This window comes from Nerophis ophidion, linkage group LG09 (assembly GCF_033978795.1).
Source record: "Nerophis ophidion isolate RoL-2023_Sa linkage group LG09, RoL_Noph_v1.0, whole genome shotgun sequence".
NCBI classification, from domain to species: Eukaryota; Metazoa; Chordata; class Actinopteri; order Syngnathiformes; family Syngnathidae; genus Nerophis; species Nerophis ophidion.
The window spans coordinates 66,484,686-66,500,572 of record NC_084619.1 but is presented as its reverse complement, the minus strand read 5'-3'; the positions used below and the strand labels follow the sequence as shown (position 1 = coordinate 66,500,572).

At 41.9% G+C, this 15,887-nt stretch overlaps 1 protein-coding gene across 1 annotated transcript in view; it reads left to right on the top strand.

Moving 5' to 3' along the window:
- ndnfl (neuron-derived neurotrophic factor, like) overlaps window positions 1–12,801 on the top strand; it is a 19,825-nt gene extending 7,024 nt beyond the window's left edge. The window contains exons 2-4 of the mRNA XM_061909981.1: window positions 3,657–3,883; window positions 8,446–8,567; window positions 10,765–12,801. Of these exons, the coding sequence (XP_061765965.1) occupies window positions 3,705–3,883; window positions 8,446–8,567; window positions 10,765–12,131 (1,668 nt within the window). The 5' untranslated portion in view covers window positions 3,657–3,704 and the 3' untranslated portion in view covers window positions 12,132–12,801. The remainder of the gene's footprint in view (window positions 1–3,656; window positions 3,884–8,445; window positions 8,568–10,764) is intronic.
- Window positions 12,802–15,887: the final 3,086 nt, after the last annotated feature.

Below are 15,887 nucleotides of genomic sequence, written 5' to 3'. Positions count from 1 at the left end.
GGATCTGTACATCCATCCCATCCATTTTCTACCGCTTATTCCCTTTCGGGGCCGCGGGGGGCGCTGGCGCCTATCTCAGCTACAATCGGGCGGAAGGCAGGGTACACCCTGGACAAGTCGCCACCTCATCGCAGGGCCAACACAGATAGACAGACAACATTCACACTCACATTCACACACTAGGGCCAATTTTAGTGTTGCCAATCAACCTATCCCCAGGTGCATGTCTTTGGAGGTGGGAGGAAGCCGGAGTACCCGGAGGGAACCCACGCATTCACGGGGAGAACATGCAAACTCCACACAGAAAGATCCCGAGCCTGGATTTGAACCCAGGACTGCAGGAACTTCGTATTGTGAGACAGACGCACTAACCCCTCTGCCACCGTGAAGCCCGGATCTGTACATATTCTGGTTTATTGTTCCATTTTAGTATCACCCTGTTGTTTCAACGTCTTTATTTCCTGTTTAGTCTGTCACCATGGTAGCTCATTAGTTCACCTGCCCCTTGTTATCCACGCACACCTGTTTTTCTTCTAACCACCTCCCTTATTTAAACTCGCCCCTTTTCGTTATTCATTCTCGGACGACTCTCATCATTCTCCTGTATGTATTTTCTCGCTAGCTCTCACGCTAAGCCACTTTATATTCCAGCTTTCATGCTGAATGTTTTTGTTCACTCTTTTGTGTCCTCGTACCAAGTTTTAGTTTTCCTTGCGTTTTATCCTAGCTTTCACGCTAGCGTCTTTTGTTTGCTTTCTCTTTACACCGGTGTTTTTGTTCCTAGCCTTTTGTTATTAAATAAATACCTTATATCTTACCTTTGCTGTGTTCTGCTTCGACGCATCCTCGGGAAAACAACACCGAAGAAGAGTCCTCACAGAAGGACTAGAAAAAAAAAAAAAAGACAGGGCAGTGGGAGCGATTCAGATGTTATTAGACACATTTACTAGGATAATTCTGGAAAATCCCTTATCTGCTTATTGTGTTATTAGTGTTTTAGTGAGATTATATAGTCATACCTGAAAGTCAGAGGGGTGTGGTCACGGGTGTGGTGACCGCCAGTGTCTCTGAGGGAAGCTACAATTCTCGGCGAGGCAAAGCGAAGGCAGCTTTTTTTCCCCCCTCCTCCACGGTGGAAGCATTCCACGTTCAGGGGCAGCCGGTGGGAGGAGGCAAGACAGTCCGCAGATGCCTCTTTGACAGGTGCACGATGAACGACGCAAGCTCCGCTCATGTCTACAGTAAGAGCCGACTTATTACCACAATTTTCTCACTGAAACCTGCCGGTTGACATGTGGTCAGAAACCATGTTCGCTCCGTTCCATAGTAAAGCTTCACCTTCCGGAATGTAAACAAGGAAACACCGGCTTTGTTTGTGTTGCTAAAGGCAGCCGCAATTACTGATTCCCACCTACATCTTTCTTCTTTGACGTCTCCATTATTTATTGAACAAATTGCCAAATATTCAGCAACACAGATGTCCAGAATACTGTGGAACTACGCGATTAAAGCTGACGACTTATAGCTGGGATCGGGCTGGAAAAAAATGTCCGCTACAATCCGAGACGTCACGCGAACGCGTCATCATACCGACGTTGTTTACAATCATGGCCACCAGCAGCGAGAGCGATTCGGACAGAGAAAGTGACCATTTCCCCATTAATTTGAGCGAGGATGAAATATTCGTGGATGAGGAAAGTGAGAGTGAAGGACTAGAAAAAAAAAAGACAAGGGCAGTGGGAGCGATTCAGATGTTATTAGACACATTTACTAGGATAATTCTGGAAAATCCCTTAACTGCTTATTGTGTTATTAGTGTTTTAGTGAGATTATATAGTCATACCTTAATGTCAGAGGGGTGTGGCCACGGGTGTGGTGGCCGCCAGTGTCTCTGAGGGAAGCTACAATTCTCGGCGAGGCAAAGCGAAGGCAGCTTTTTTTCCCCCCTCCTCCACGGTGGAAGCATTCCACGTTCAGGGGCGGCCGGTCGGAGGAGGCAAGACAGTCCTCAGCTGCCTCTTTGACAGGTGCACGATGAACGACGCAACCTCCGCTCATGTCTACGGTGAGAGCCAACTTATTAGCACAATTTCTTCACCGAAACCTGCCGGTTGACATGTGGTCAGGAACCATGTTCGCTCTGTTCCATAATAAAGCTTCACCTTCCGGAATGTAAACAAGGAAACACCGGCTGTGTTTGTGTTGCTAAAGGCAGCCGCAATCACAGATTCCCACCTACATCTTTCTTCTTTGATGTCTCCATTATTTATTGAACAAATTGCCAAAGATTCAGCAACACAGATGTCCAGATTACTGTGGAATTACGCGATTAAAGCAGACGACTTATAGCTGGGATCGGGCCAGAAAAAAATGTCCGCTACAATCCAAGACGTCACGTGAACGCGTCATCATACCGACGTTTTCAACAGGATACTTCGCGCGAAATCTAAAATTGTACTTTAGTAAACTAAACCGGCCGTATTGGCATGTGTTGCAATGTTAATATTTCATCATTGATATATAAACTATCAGACTGGGTGGTCAGTAGTTGTGGCTTTCAGTAGGCCTTTAAGTCATTTCTACTTTTATCTCATGAGTTATGCAAGATTGAAGTGGAATTCTTTCCCATTCTTGCTTGATGTACAGCTTAACAGAGTCCCGCCTCATATTTTAGCCTTCACACATTTTCAATGTCTGGACTACAGGCAGGCCAGTCTAGTACCCGCACTCTTTTACTATGAAGCCACGCTGTTGTAACACCTGTCTTGCTGAAATAAGCAGGGGCGTCCATGATAAGAACATATGTTGCTCCAAAAGCTGTATGTACCTTTCAGCATCAATGGTGCCTTCACAGATGTGTAAGTTAGCCATGCCTTGGGCACTAATACACCCCCAAACCATTACACATACTGACTTTTACACTTTCACCCTAGAACAGTCCCCATGGTTCTTTTCCTCTTTGGTCCACAGTTTCCAAAAACAATGAGAAATGTGGACTCGTCAGACCACGGAACACTTTTCCACTTTGCATTGGTCCATTCTAGACGATCTCGGGGCCCAGCGAAGCCGACGGCGTTTCTGGGTGTTGTTGATAAATGGCTGTGGCTTTGCATCGTAGAGTTTTAACTTGCACTTACAGATGTAGCGACCAACTGTAGTTACTGACAGTGGTTTTCTGACGTTTCTGAGCCCATGTGGTGATATCCTTTACACACCGATGTCGGTTTTTGATGCAGTACCGCCTGAGGGATCAAAGGTGCGTAATATCATGGCTTACGTGCAGTGATTTATCCACATTCTCTCAACCTTTTGATGATATTACGGAGCGTAGATGTTGATATCCCTAAATTCCTTGCTTGAGAAATGTTGTTCTTAAATAATCTGCTCAGGGATTTGTTGACAAAGTGGTGACCCTTGTTTGTGAAAGAGTGACTATTTCATGGAAGCTGCTTTTATACCCAATCATGGCACCCACCCGTTCCCAATTAGCCCGTTCACCTGTGGCATGTTCCAAATAAGTCTTTGATGAGCATTCCTCAACTTTGTCAGTCTTTTTTGCCACTCGTCCCAGCTTTTTTTAAACATGTTGCAGGCATTACATTCCAAAGTTAACTATCTTGTCTTTGCAGTCTATTGAATTGAAAGTCTTCCCACAGGTGAGGCGACGACACAGGTGCTGCTGAGGACTCGGAGAAGAAGAAAAGATGGCACTCACGCGGCACTCCAACCGCATGGCCACAGTTCTGGTGCTGTTCTGGGTCACACCCTGGTCCCTGGTCCAGTCAGCCTCTGCACCTGAGAACGAGGTCCCGCTGCGACCCAACACCTGGTTACCTGAGGGCAAGATGACCACCGTGGTTTTACTTAGAGGACGAACACGCAGGTGAGGACAACACGTGGACACTCATTACCTTTATCATTCATACACCATATGTTTATATTTCACACTTTGTTTAAACTTTGATTAGTGTTTTTGTAGTCCCTCTTTAAAAATAGCAAAGTGCTCCTGTCATATCTAGGATCTTTGACCAGTGTGTTTGCATTAGGTCTTTAAAAACAGCAAAGTTCACCTGTCATATAGAGGATCTTTAGTGTTTGGAGTAGGTCCTTAAAAACAGCAAAGTTCTCCTGTCATATAGATGATCTTTGATAAGTGTTTTTGCATTAGGTCTTTAAAAACAGCAAAGTGCCCGTGTCATATAAAAGATCTTTGACTAGTGGGTTTGGAGTAGGTCTTTAAAAACAGCAAAGTGTTCATATCATATAGATGATCTTTGAAAAGTGTGTTTGGAGTAGGTTATTAAAAACAGCAAAGTGCACCTGTCATATAGAGGATCTTTAGTGTTTGGAGTAGGTCCTTAAAAACAGCAAAGTGCTCCTGTCATATAGAGGATCTTTGATAAGTGTTTTTGCATTTGGTCTTTAAAAACAGCAAAGTGCACCTGTCATATAAAATATCTTTGACTAGTGGGTTTGGAGTAGGTCTTTAAAAACAGCAAAGTGCTCTTGTCATTTAGATCTTTGATAAGTGTTTTTGCATTAGGTCTTTAAAAACAGCAAAGTGAAGTGAAGTGAAGTGAATTATATTTATATAGTGCTTTTCTCAAGTGACTCAAAGCGCTTTACATGGTGACACCCAATATCTAAGTTACATTTAAACCAGTGTGGGTGGCACTGGGAGCAGGTGGGTAGAGTGTCTTGCCCAAGGACACAACAGCAGTAACTAGGATGGCACAAGCGGGAATCGAACCTGCAACCCTCAAGTTGCTGACACGGCCACTCTACCAACCGAGCTATGCCGTGTTCATGTCATATAAAAGATCTTTGACAAGTGTTTGGAGTAGGTCCTTAAAAACAGCAAAGTGCTCTTGTTAATAGAGGATATTTGACCAGTGGTTTGGAGTAGGTCTTTAAAAACAGCTATGTGCTCCTGTCATATAGAGGAGCTTTGAAAAGTGTTTTTGCATTAAGTCTTTTAAAACAGCTACGTGCGACTGTCATATAGAGGATCTTTGATAAGTGTTTTTGCATTAGGTCTTTAAAAAAAGCAAAGTGCTCCTGTTACATAGAGGATCTTTGATAAGTGTTTTTGCATTAGGTCTTTAAAAACAGCAAGGTGCTCCTGTCATATAGAGGATCTTTGAGAAGTGTTTTTGCATTAGGTCTTTAAAAACAGCAAAGTTCTCCTGTCATATAGAGGATCTTTAATAAGTGTTTTTGCATTAGGTCTAGTGCTTCTGTCATATAGAAGATCTTTGTCTAGTGTGTTTAGAGTAGGTCTTTAAAAACGGCACAGTGCTCCTGTCATTTGGAATATCTTTGACTAGTGTGTTTGGAGTAGGTCTGTAAAAACAGCAAAGTGCTCCTGTCATATAGAGGATCTTTGACTAGGTGTTTGGAGTAGGTCTTAAAAAACAGCAACGTGCTCCTGTCATATACAGGATCTTTGATACGTGTTTTTGCATTAGGTCTTTCAATATAGCAAAGTGCTCCTGTCAAATAGAAGATCTTTGACTAGTGTGTTTGGAGAAAGTCTTTAAAAACGTCAAAGTGCCCTTGTCGTATAGACGATCTTTGACTAGTGTATTTTGAGTAGTACTTTGAAAACAGCAAAGTGCTCCTGTCATATAGAAGATCTTGGACAAGTGTGTTTGGAGTAGCTCTCTAAAAACAGCAAAGTGCTCCTGTCATATAGATCATCTTGGACAAGTGTTTTTGCATTAGGTCTTTAAAAACAGCAAAGTGCCCCTGTTATATAAAAGATCTTTGACTAGTGGGTTTGGAGTAGGTCTTTAAAAACAGCAAAGTGTTCATGTCATATAGAAAATCTTTGACTAGTGTGTTTGGAGTAGGTCTGTAAAAACAGCAAAGTGCTCCTGTCATATAGAGGATCTTTGACTAGGTGTTTGGAGTAGGTCTGTAAAAACAGCAAAGTGCTCCTGTCATATAGAGGATCTTTGACTAGGTGTTTGGAGTAGGTCTTAAAAAACAGCAACGTGCTCCTGTCATATACAGGATCTTTGATACGTGTTTTTGCATTAGGTCTTTCAATATAGCAAAGTGCTCCTGTCATATAGAAGATCTTTGACTAGTGTGTTTGGAGAAAGTCTTTAAAAACGTCAAAGTGCCCTTGTCGTATAGACGATCTTTGACTAGTGTATTTTGAGTAGTACTTTGAAAACAGCAAAGTGCTCCTGTCATATAGAAGATCTTGGACAAGTGTGTTTGGAGTAGCTCTCTAAAAACAGCAAAGTGCTCCTGTCATATAGATCATCTTGGACAAGTGTTTTTGCATTAGGTCTTTAAAAACAGCAACGTGCCCCTGTTATATAAAAGATCTTTGACTAGTGGGTTTGGAGTAGGTCTTTAAAAACAGCAAAGTGTTCATGTCATATAGAAAATCTTTGACATGTGTGTTTGGAGTAGGTCTTTAAAAACATTAAATTGCTACTGTCATTTAGACAATCCTTGACTAGTGTGTTTGGAGTAGGTCTTTAAAAACAGCGAAGTGCTTCTGCCATATAGAGGATCTTTGATAAGTGTTTTTGCATTAGGTCTTTAAAAACAGCAAAGTGCCCCTGTCATATAAAAGATCTTTGACTAGTGGGTTCTAAGTAGGTCTTTGAAAACAACAAAGTGCTCCTGTCATTTAGATCTTTGATACGTGTTTTTACATTAGGTCTTTAAAAAATGCAAAGTGCTCCTGTCATATAGAAGATCTTTGACAAGTGTTTGGAGTAGGTCCTTAAAAACAGCAAAGTGCTCTTGTCATATAGAAGATCTTTGACTAGTGTGTTTGGAGTAGGTCTTTAAAAATAGCAAATTGCTCTTGTTAATAGAAGATATTTGACTAGTGGTTCGGAGTAGGTCTTTAAAAACAGCAAAGTGCTCCTGTCATACAGAAAATCTTTGACATGTGTTTGGAGTAGGTTTTCAAAAACATCAAAGTGCACCTGTCAAATAGAAGATCTTTGACTAGTGGTTTGAAGTAGGTTTTTAAAAACAGCTATGTGCTCCTGTCATATAGAGAATCTTTGATAAGTGTTTTTGCATTAGGTCTTTAAAAACAGCAAAGTTCTCCTGTCATATAGAGGATCTTTGATAAGTGTTTTTGCACTAGGTCTAGTGCTTCTGTCATATAGAAGATCTTTGACTAGTGTGTTTAGAGTAGGTCGTTAAAAACGGCACAGTGCTCCTGTCGTATAAAATATCTTTGACTAGTGTGTTTGGAGTAGGTCTTTAAAAACAGCAAAGTGCTCCTGTCATATAGAGGATCTTTGACTAGTGGTTTGGAGTAGGTCTTAAAAAACAGCAATGTACTCCTGTCATATACAGGATCTTTGATACGTGTTTTTGCTTAGGTCTTTAAAAACAGCAAAGTGCTCCTGTCATAAAGAAGATCTTTGACTAGTGTGTTTGGAGTAGGTCTTTAAAAACAGAAAGTGCTCCTGTCGTATAGACCATCTTTGACTAGTGTGTTTGGAGTAGTTATTTAAAAACAGCAAAGTGTTCCCGTCATATAGAAGATCTTTAACTAGTGTGTTTGGAGTAGGTCTTTAAAAACAGCAAAGTGATCCTGTCATTTAGAAGAACTTTGACTAGTGGGTTTGGAGTAGGTCTTTAAAAACAGCAAAGTGCTCCTGTCATATAGAGGATCTCTGATAAGTATTTTTGCATTAGGTCTTTAAAAACAGCAAAGTGCTCCTGTCGTATAGAAGACCTTCGACTTGTGTGTTTGGAGTAGGTCTTTTGAAAACAGCAAAGTGATCCTGTCATATAGAAGATCTTTGACTAGTGGTTTGGAGTAGGTCTTTAAAAAGAGCAAAGTACTCCTGTCATATAGAAGATCTTTGGCGAGAGTGTTTGGAGTAGGTCTTTAAAAACAGCAAAGTGCTCCTGTCAAATAGAGGATCTTTGACTAGTGTTTGGGGTAGGTCTTTAAAAACAGCAAAGTGCTCCTGTCATATGCAGGATCTTTGATAAGTGTTTTTGCATTAGGTCTTTAAAAACAGTAAAGTTCTCATGTTATATAGAAGATCTTTGACTAATGTTTTGGTTGTAGGTCTTTAAAAAAAGGAAAGTGCTCTTGTCGTACGGAAGATTTTTGACTAGTGTGTTTGGAGTAGGTCTTTAAAAACAGCAAAGTGCTCCTGTCATATAGAAGATCTTTGACTTGTGTGTTTGGAGCAGGCCTTTAAAAACAGCACAGTGCTCCTGTCATATAGAAGATCTTTGACTAGTGGTTTGGAGTAACTCTTCAAAAACAGCAAAGTGCTCCTGTTGTATAGAAGATCTTTGACACGTGTGTTTGGAGTAGCTCTTTAAAAACAGCAAAGTGCTCCTGTCGTATAGAAGATCTTTGACAGGTGTGTTTGGAGTACGTCATAAGGTGTTAAAGGTGTATCAGTGCTCTGTATTAAGTAGAACATGCATATTCCTCCACAGGCTTTTCTTCACACTGAGGAAGACCCCCGACTTTGCTGTGACCGTCAGCCCATGCGGCCCCCCCATGGAGTGGACCTTGGCGGCCCGCACCCTGAAGGACAAACCCCTCAAAAGTCTGGAGTGTGAGTGGATTTAAAGCAGCAGTATGTCATGACGTGGTCCCCTCTCTTATAGGTCCGCGGACCAGCCAGGACGCCTCCCCCCCCCTGTTAGCGTTAGCTTGGACGCTAACAAAGCGTGGCACATTCCCAACGTGGCCGACACAATCTTCCCCGCAGGCTGGCGGAGTGACGTTTTAGAAAGACATGAATCATTCAGCTGCCGTTGGAACTCATCTGAATTATTCACTTTCATTTCATTTGCGGCGCGCTTGCCCCTGGAGACACACGACAACTGTATTTCTTCAATAATTTGCAAGTTTTCTGTCGGTGTGAAAACTGGGTTTGTCTTCAATATTCATGGCACGTGTATATATATATATATATATATATATATATATATATATATATATATATATATATATATATATATATATATATATATATTATAAAGGTCTATTTGAAATAGGGACAGATACAGAAAGATAGATATCTGAAACCGTTATCCAATGTGTGCATCATAATATTTGTGCCAAAGCTCATTTACACTTGTCCCAAACAACAACAACAACACCAACAAAAACAACAACACAGATCTCACATTACTGAAAATAGGAACATTAAAAGAATAAGGCAAAGAGGATTCGATAGTAATGATAAAAGTAATAATACACACAAAGTGCAAACTACATAAAAGACAATAGTAATAGTAATAATAATAATAAAAACATAAACAGAGTGCAGACTAGATAAAAGCCAATAATAATAATAATAATAATAACAATAATAATAATAATCGATTTTATTTGTAAAAAAGCACTTTACGTTGAGCAAACAACCTCAAAGTGCCACAGTGTAAAAAAAAAAATAGTAATAATAATAATAAAAATATAATCAAAATAAACAAAATATAAAACTAGAATCAGCCCAATGTCCAGAACCAGCATGCATGTCCAAAAAAATGAATTTTTAAAAATATGTGTTTTTAAGCCTTTTTTAAAAGCATCCACAGTCTGAGGTGCCCTCAGGTGGTCAGGGAGAGCCTTCCACAGACTGGGAGCAGCGGAGCAAAAAGCCATTGTTCATAGCTTTGTCTGTGGAGGTTAGAGGAGGTTAGCCCGTTTGGAGCGGAGGTGTCGTCTGAAGGATTTGGGGGTGAGCAGTTCTTTGAGGTAGAGGGGGGCATTTCCATGGAGGCTACCGGGCTACCATCCACACACTCCACTCACCTTAGACAAACAAACTACCAAGTTTTTAAAAAATTCAAGGAATTCTCGCTTTTCCAAAGCCCTATTTTCACCAATTCTTGGAAAGTTTTCACAGTCCACATTTTTCTACCATTTGTCACCATTCAACTTTCAAAACATTCCCCTCAATTCCGACAAAAAAAATGTATCTTTTTGTTTTCCAACAAACTTCAGTTTTTCCCGAACTTCCGGGAATTCCAAAATACCATTTCAAACTGTTACTACGTCAACATTTTCCAACCGTTTCGAAAAATTCTATCATCATCCCATTCATATCATCGAGGACAGTTGTGCTTGCATCAATATTTCCATAAATTCCCGGTTTTCCCAAAAACCTCAATTGTTATATACGTCAAAGGAATACACGTATTCTCACGTTTTCTCATTTTTTAAACCCGATTCCGACATTACAACCATTCACACACACACACACACACACACACACACTACTCTTCCGATATATCTAACGCAAAACACGTTTTCCCTTTCCCAAAATTCCCAGTACTTTCTCACATTGACAATAAATCGTAAATGTACAAACCTTTCCATATTCCACATTTCTCATCCGATTTTAACCGTTCCAACATCCACAGACTCCACTCACCTCGGACAGTCAAGCATTTCAGTTCCACTCTTGCGTTTTCACAAACCTGCGGCCATAGGGCATTTACACGCAATTCTTACTGGGATTGCAAATTCTGGTTAAAAACAGTTTTCTGAGGTAAGGTTACTCAGGGCCTTAGACTTGTCAGGTTGTCTTTGAAGACGTTTGGCCTCTCATCCATGCGGGCTTCATTGGTACATACTCAAAAACTAGGTTGGGAAACTCTAGTCTCAGAGTCTAGTCTGAAACCAGAGCTGTCCTATCCAGTCTTTCGATAGGACTAAGAACACAACGACCTGGAAAATTGAGAATGTTCTTCGCGATCTTTGTGTTTTTGTTTAAAACTCTTCCTTTCATCCTTTCATGACAGGGACCACAAAGAAAAGCATGCCCGAGGTGTGGTGGAGGGGTCCTGGGACTGAGGAGAGGATACACAGCTTCTCCGGCAATGCCGCGGACACCTACAGCGGGCCCACAGTCCCCCATGCATCCGTCTACATCCTGAGGCTGCGATCCAAACAGCAGAGCAGCAGAGCCACAGTGTACCTCCACCAAGGCCCGGGGACCTCAGGGGCCATCCCTCAGATCCCGGCTGACCCTCAAGTCCACACCCTGGGAGTGGGGATGACCAGCGTCACCCTCAGCTGGGCTCCCAGCGCCTCGTTCGCAGGTCTCGCTCAGAAGAGCTACGAGTACTGTGTCCTGGTCAACTCTGGCCGCAACTTCCCCAGCGTTTGTGCGGCCCTGGAGAGTTCCAAGATGGAGGAGGATAAAAAGAGGAAGGAGAAGAAGAAGAGGGTGACGGCGTGGCCCATCCTGAAGGAATGGTGGTGGGAGCAGTGGGAGGCGGACTCGGAAGCGGGAACCGATCTCGAGTGTGCGTGTCGGGGGACGGAGAGCGTTTGCACCGTCTCCGATCTCCTGCCCGACACCCGTTATTACTTTGACGTCTTTGCGATGGACCGGCTGAACGGCACCAGCGCCGCCTACACGGGGACGGCCGCTCGGACGCACGAGGAGGCACGGCCGTCCGTCGCTACGCTGAGGGAGGGCGAGCTGAGGTGGGTGACCTTCCACGGCAGAGGCTCGGGTACAGATCAGATACAGTTCTTCAGCTTCCGCCCACGTGGCGTGCAGCAGAGCGGTCTGCTCACCCTGCAGAGCTGCGGCGGACGCGACAAAGTCAAAGTCACCGTCTCCAGCAAAGGTCTTGTTCTCACCTCTCAGGCCGTCGGGGAGGATTTGGCGCAGATTTGGCTGCAGGGAAGCCCGGTTTATGTCATCTCCCTGGAACGGGAAGGAACGACCGCAGCTAAGACCTCAAGTGTAGCCTTACCTTCAGTCAAAATGCAGACCTCCTCAGCCTACCACCGAAGAGGGCTCCCGTCCTTGCCGTCCACCTTGCAAGTAAAGTCCTTTAACCGCTTGCGTGGGTGCAATAGCGTCACGTTAGCTTGGATGGGCACCGAGGAGAGGAGCCTCTACTGTGTGTACAAGCGAAAGCTCGAAGGGGACGCCTCAACCGCACCATGTCTCGGCCCGGAGTCCCGCTCCGACACAGAGAGGGTCCTCTGCAAGTATTTCCAAGAGCTGAATCCGAGGCGGGCGGTCACGACAGCTGTGATCAGTAGCCTGGAGCCAGGGACGACTTACGTGTTTGATGTCTACCTAATGAGACGCTGGGGGATCCCGATCAAGTACGCCAGCAAGACGGTCAAGACCAGGAAGGACTGCTGAGATGCTTCCCCCTAGTGGAGGGCTGTGGAATAAAGCCTTAGAACGAGGCCATTTGACTGTAGAGGAGCAATGGTTCGACCCTCAAAGGAGAGGAGGGTGATCTCACACCAGCAAGTTCCCAGGATATTCCCAACAGATCGTTGCTTTCCATCGACAACCACGATAACAATGTGGCGCTGGTCCAAGTGCTGGTTTCGGTGCACGGGTACAAAAGGACAACAAAAACAACTAGGACCGTGTGCTAAATATGCAACAGAAACAGATGGGGCAATAATTGGACGACATCTGAGACGTTGGAGTGTACAGAACCGCTACAATCTACAGATGCTTACTTCAAAGCCTGTTATCTTTGTGCTCTGCTTTCGCATGAAGCAGGAAAAAAAATACTCGTCGTTGTCCTTGATGTATTCTCGTGCTGCTTCAAACACACCAATCGGTGTTTTCGGAAATACTGTACAAATTCAATAAAGGACTTACTGTATGTGGCCGGCCGTGCGTTTCCCACCTAGGCCTTCAGTGATGTCCGACTTCAAAGATGACCTCTCTTTGATGACCACTGCTGGAGGAATAGTATACAGGAACACATTTACTGGCCATTGAAGCACATCAACAGTGTACAAAACGGGTTATTTTCTGGGGCATGTAAAAATTAAACAGCAATTAAAACATGTCTTAAGGTGGTACTGTCAACATCCATCCATCCATTTTCTACCGCTTATTCCCTTTTGGGGTCGCGGGGGGCGCTGGCTCCTATCTCAACTTCAATCGGGCGGAAGGCGGGGTACACCCTGGACAAGTCGCCACCTCATCGCAGGGCCAACACAGATAGACAGACAACATTCACACTCACATTCACACACTAGGGACCATTTAGTGTTGCCAATCAACCTATCCCCAGGTGCATGTCTTTGGAGGTGGGAGGAAGCCGGAGTACCCGGAGGGAACCCACGCATTCACGGGGAGGACATGCAAACTCCACACAGAAAGATCCCGAGCCTGGGATTGAACCCAGGACTGCAGGACCTTCGTATTGTGAGGCAGACGCACTAACATCTCTGCCACCGTAAAGCCCACACATTTAAATAATGAATATTCAAATCTGCCTAATGAGTTAGAAAAAGCGACAGGTAATAATGTTACACCTGTCCTGATGTTCTGCTCCGGTGCAGACCCTAGTGGAGGAGCACAGGCCAGACATTCCCTCCAGGGTCGATGTTTTCGTCGAGTTAACACCCTTCACTTTACACGGCAATGGGTCTGCTAAGCTACGCTTTCAGGTCAGAATGACGGGGCCGCCGATTCGTGAAAATCTGGCTGCTTCATTATTTGTTTTGCAGTACTGTCAACATTTAAATTGTAATTCCATTAGTGGTTTATGTTGCTTTTCTGTCAATTATCTCACGTTAGTTCTGTTTTGTTTTGTTTTTTGTTGGAGAAAGTCCAAAATGCTAGACTCAATAGCTCAGAGGTTTGATTGATTGAAACTTTTATTAGTAGATTGCACAGTACAGTACATATTCTGTACAATTGACCACTAATTGGTAACACCCCAGTAGGTTTTTCAACTTGTTTAAGTCAGGATCCACGTTAATCAAATCATGGTACAAATATATACTATCAGCATAACACAGTCATCCATCCATCCATTTTCTACCGCTTGTCCCTTTTGGGGTCGCACAAGTTAAGCATCAGAGTATTTACATTGAATTATTTACATTATTTACAATCCGGGGGGTGGGATGCGGAGGGGTTAGGTTGGGTTGCTATAAGCCTACTAAGTCATCAACAATGTGTAAGAGTTTGTTGGTGACGAACCCTGAGATGCAGAGAAGGAGGCAGGCATGATTTAATTAAAATACTAGAACAAGAACAAACAAAAGGGTACTAACAAAAGGTGAGCATGAGGCGGATAACAAACTTGGCTATGAACAAACAAACTGGAAGCAGGGAACAAAAGACAGTAAGCTAGAAACAGCTACCGGATATAGCTTACCGCTACGCTGCAATGAAACGACCAGTAGGAACGACCAGTAGAAATGACATTGACACGACACGACAATAATCCAGCACTGCCTGGAGGAGAAAACAGGTCTAAATAGGAGCGGGCTGATTGACACCAGGTGTGGCCAGGTGCCAATCAGCCGCAGCTGAGGGGACACAGCACTCAGGGAGACAAACAGGAAACTGAACCAAAATAAGAGCACTGACAGGAACTAAAGACAGGAAATACTACACAAGCAGAGGAAAACCTAAAACATAACCAAACTGTCAGGGGCAAGCCTGACACAATGATATCATCTGAGAAATGGACATGGTAACAGTGCAGGTCTCACTTGGTAGACTATGATGAGCAGATCCAAATTTGGATTATTTACAGGAACTTGTGTGAGCCTATGGCTTTACATTTTGTTACATATATACATATACATATATATATATATATATATATATATATATATATATATATATATATATATATATATATATATACACATATACACATGTATATATATATATATGTATAAATATATACATACATATACATACACATATACATGTACATACACATATACATATATATATATACATACACATATATATATATATATATACACATATACATGTAAATATATATATGTATAAACATATACATACACATATACATATACATACATATATATACACATATATACATACATGTAAATATATATATGTATAAACATATACATACACATATACATATACATGCATATATATACACATATATACATACACATATATATATGTATAAATATATACATACATATACACATATATATATACACATATATATACACATATATATATATACATATATATACATACATATATATACATACATATATACATACATATATACATATGTATATATATATATATATATATATATATATATATATATACATACATACATATATACATACATATATATATACATACATATATATATATATACATATATATATATATATATATACATATATATATATATATATATATATATATATATATATATATATATATATATATATATATATATAGACCCGCTCGACATCCATTGCTTTCGGTCCTCTGGGGGGTTGCCCACATATGCGGTCCTCTCCAAGGTTTCTCATAGTCATCATTGTCACCGACGTCCCATTGGGTGTGAGTTTTTCCTTGCTCTTTTGTGGGCTTTACCGAGGATGTCGTGGTTTGTGCAGCCCTTTGAGACACTTGTGATTTAGGGCTATATAAATAAACATTGATCGATTAATATATATATATATATATATATATATATATATATATATATATATATATATATATACACACACATACACACACACATATATTGCATTCTATTTTAGTTACTTTATTGCAGGGGTGTCAAACTCACTTAAGATGGGGGGCCCCAAGTGGGCCGGACTGGTTAAATCACGGCACGATAACTTAACAATAAAGACAACTTCAGACTGTGTGCTTTGTCTAAAAATAGAACAGGCATCATTCGGAAAATGTACAAATTATAATGTTTTTGGGTTTTTTTACACTTACATCCATCCATCCATTTTCTACCGGGGTTGCGGGGGGCGCTGGTGCCTAGACTTACATGTTGCGGTTAATAGTACTATATCTTTACTTGTCGTTATTAGGGATGTCCGATAATATCGGACTGACAATATTATCGGCCGATAAATGCTTTAAAATGTAATAACGAGAATTATCGGTTTCAAA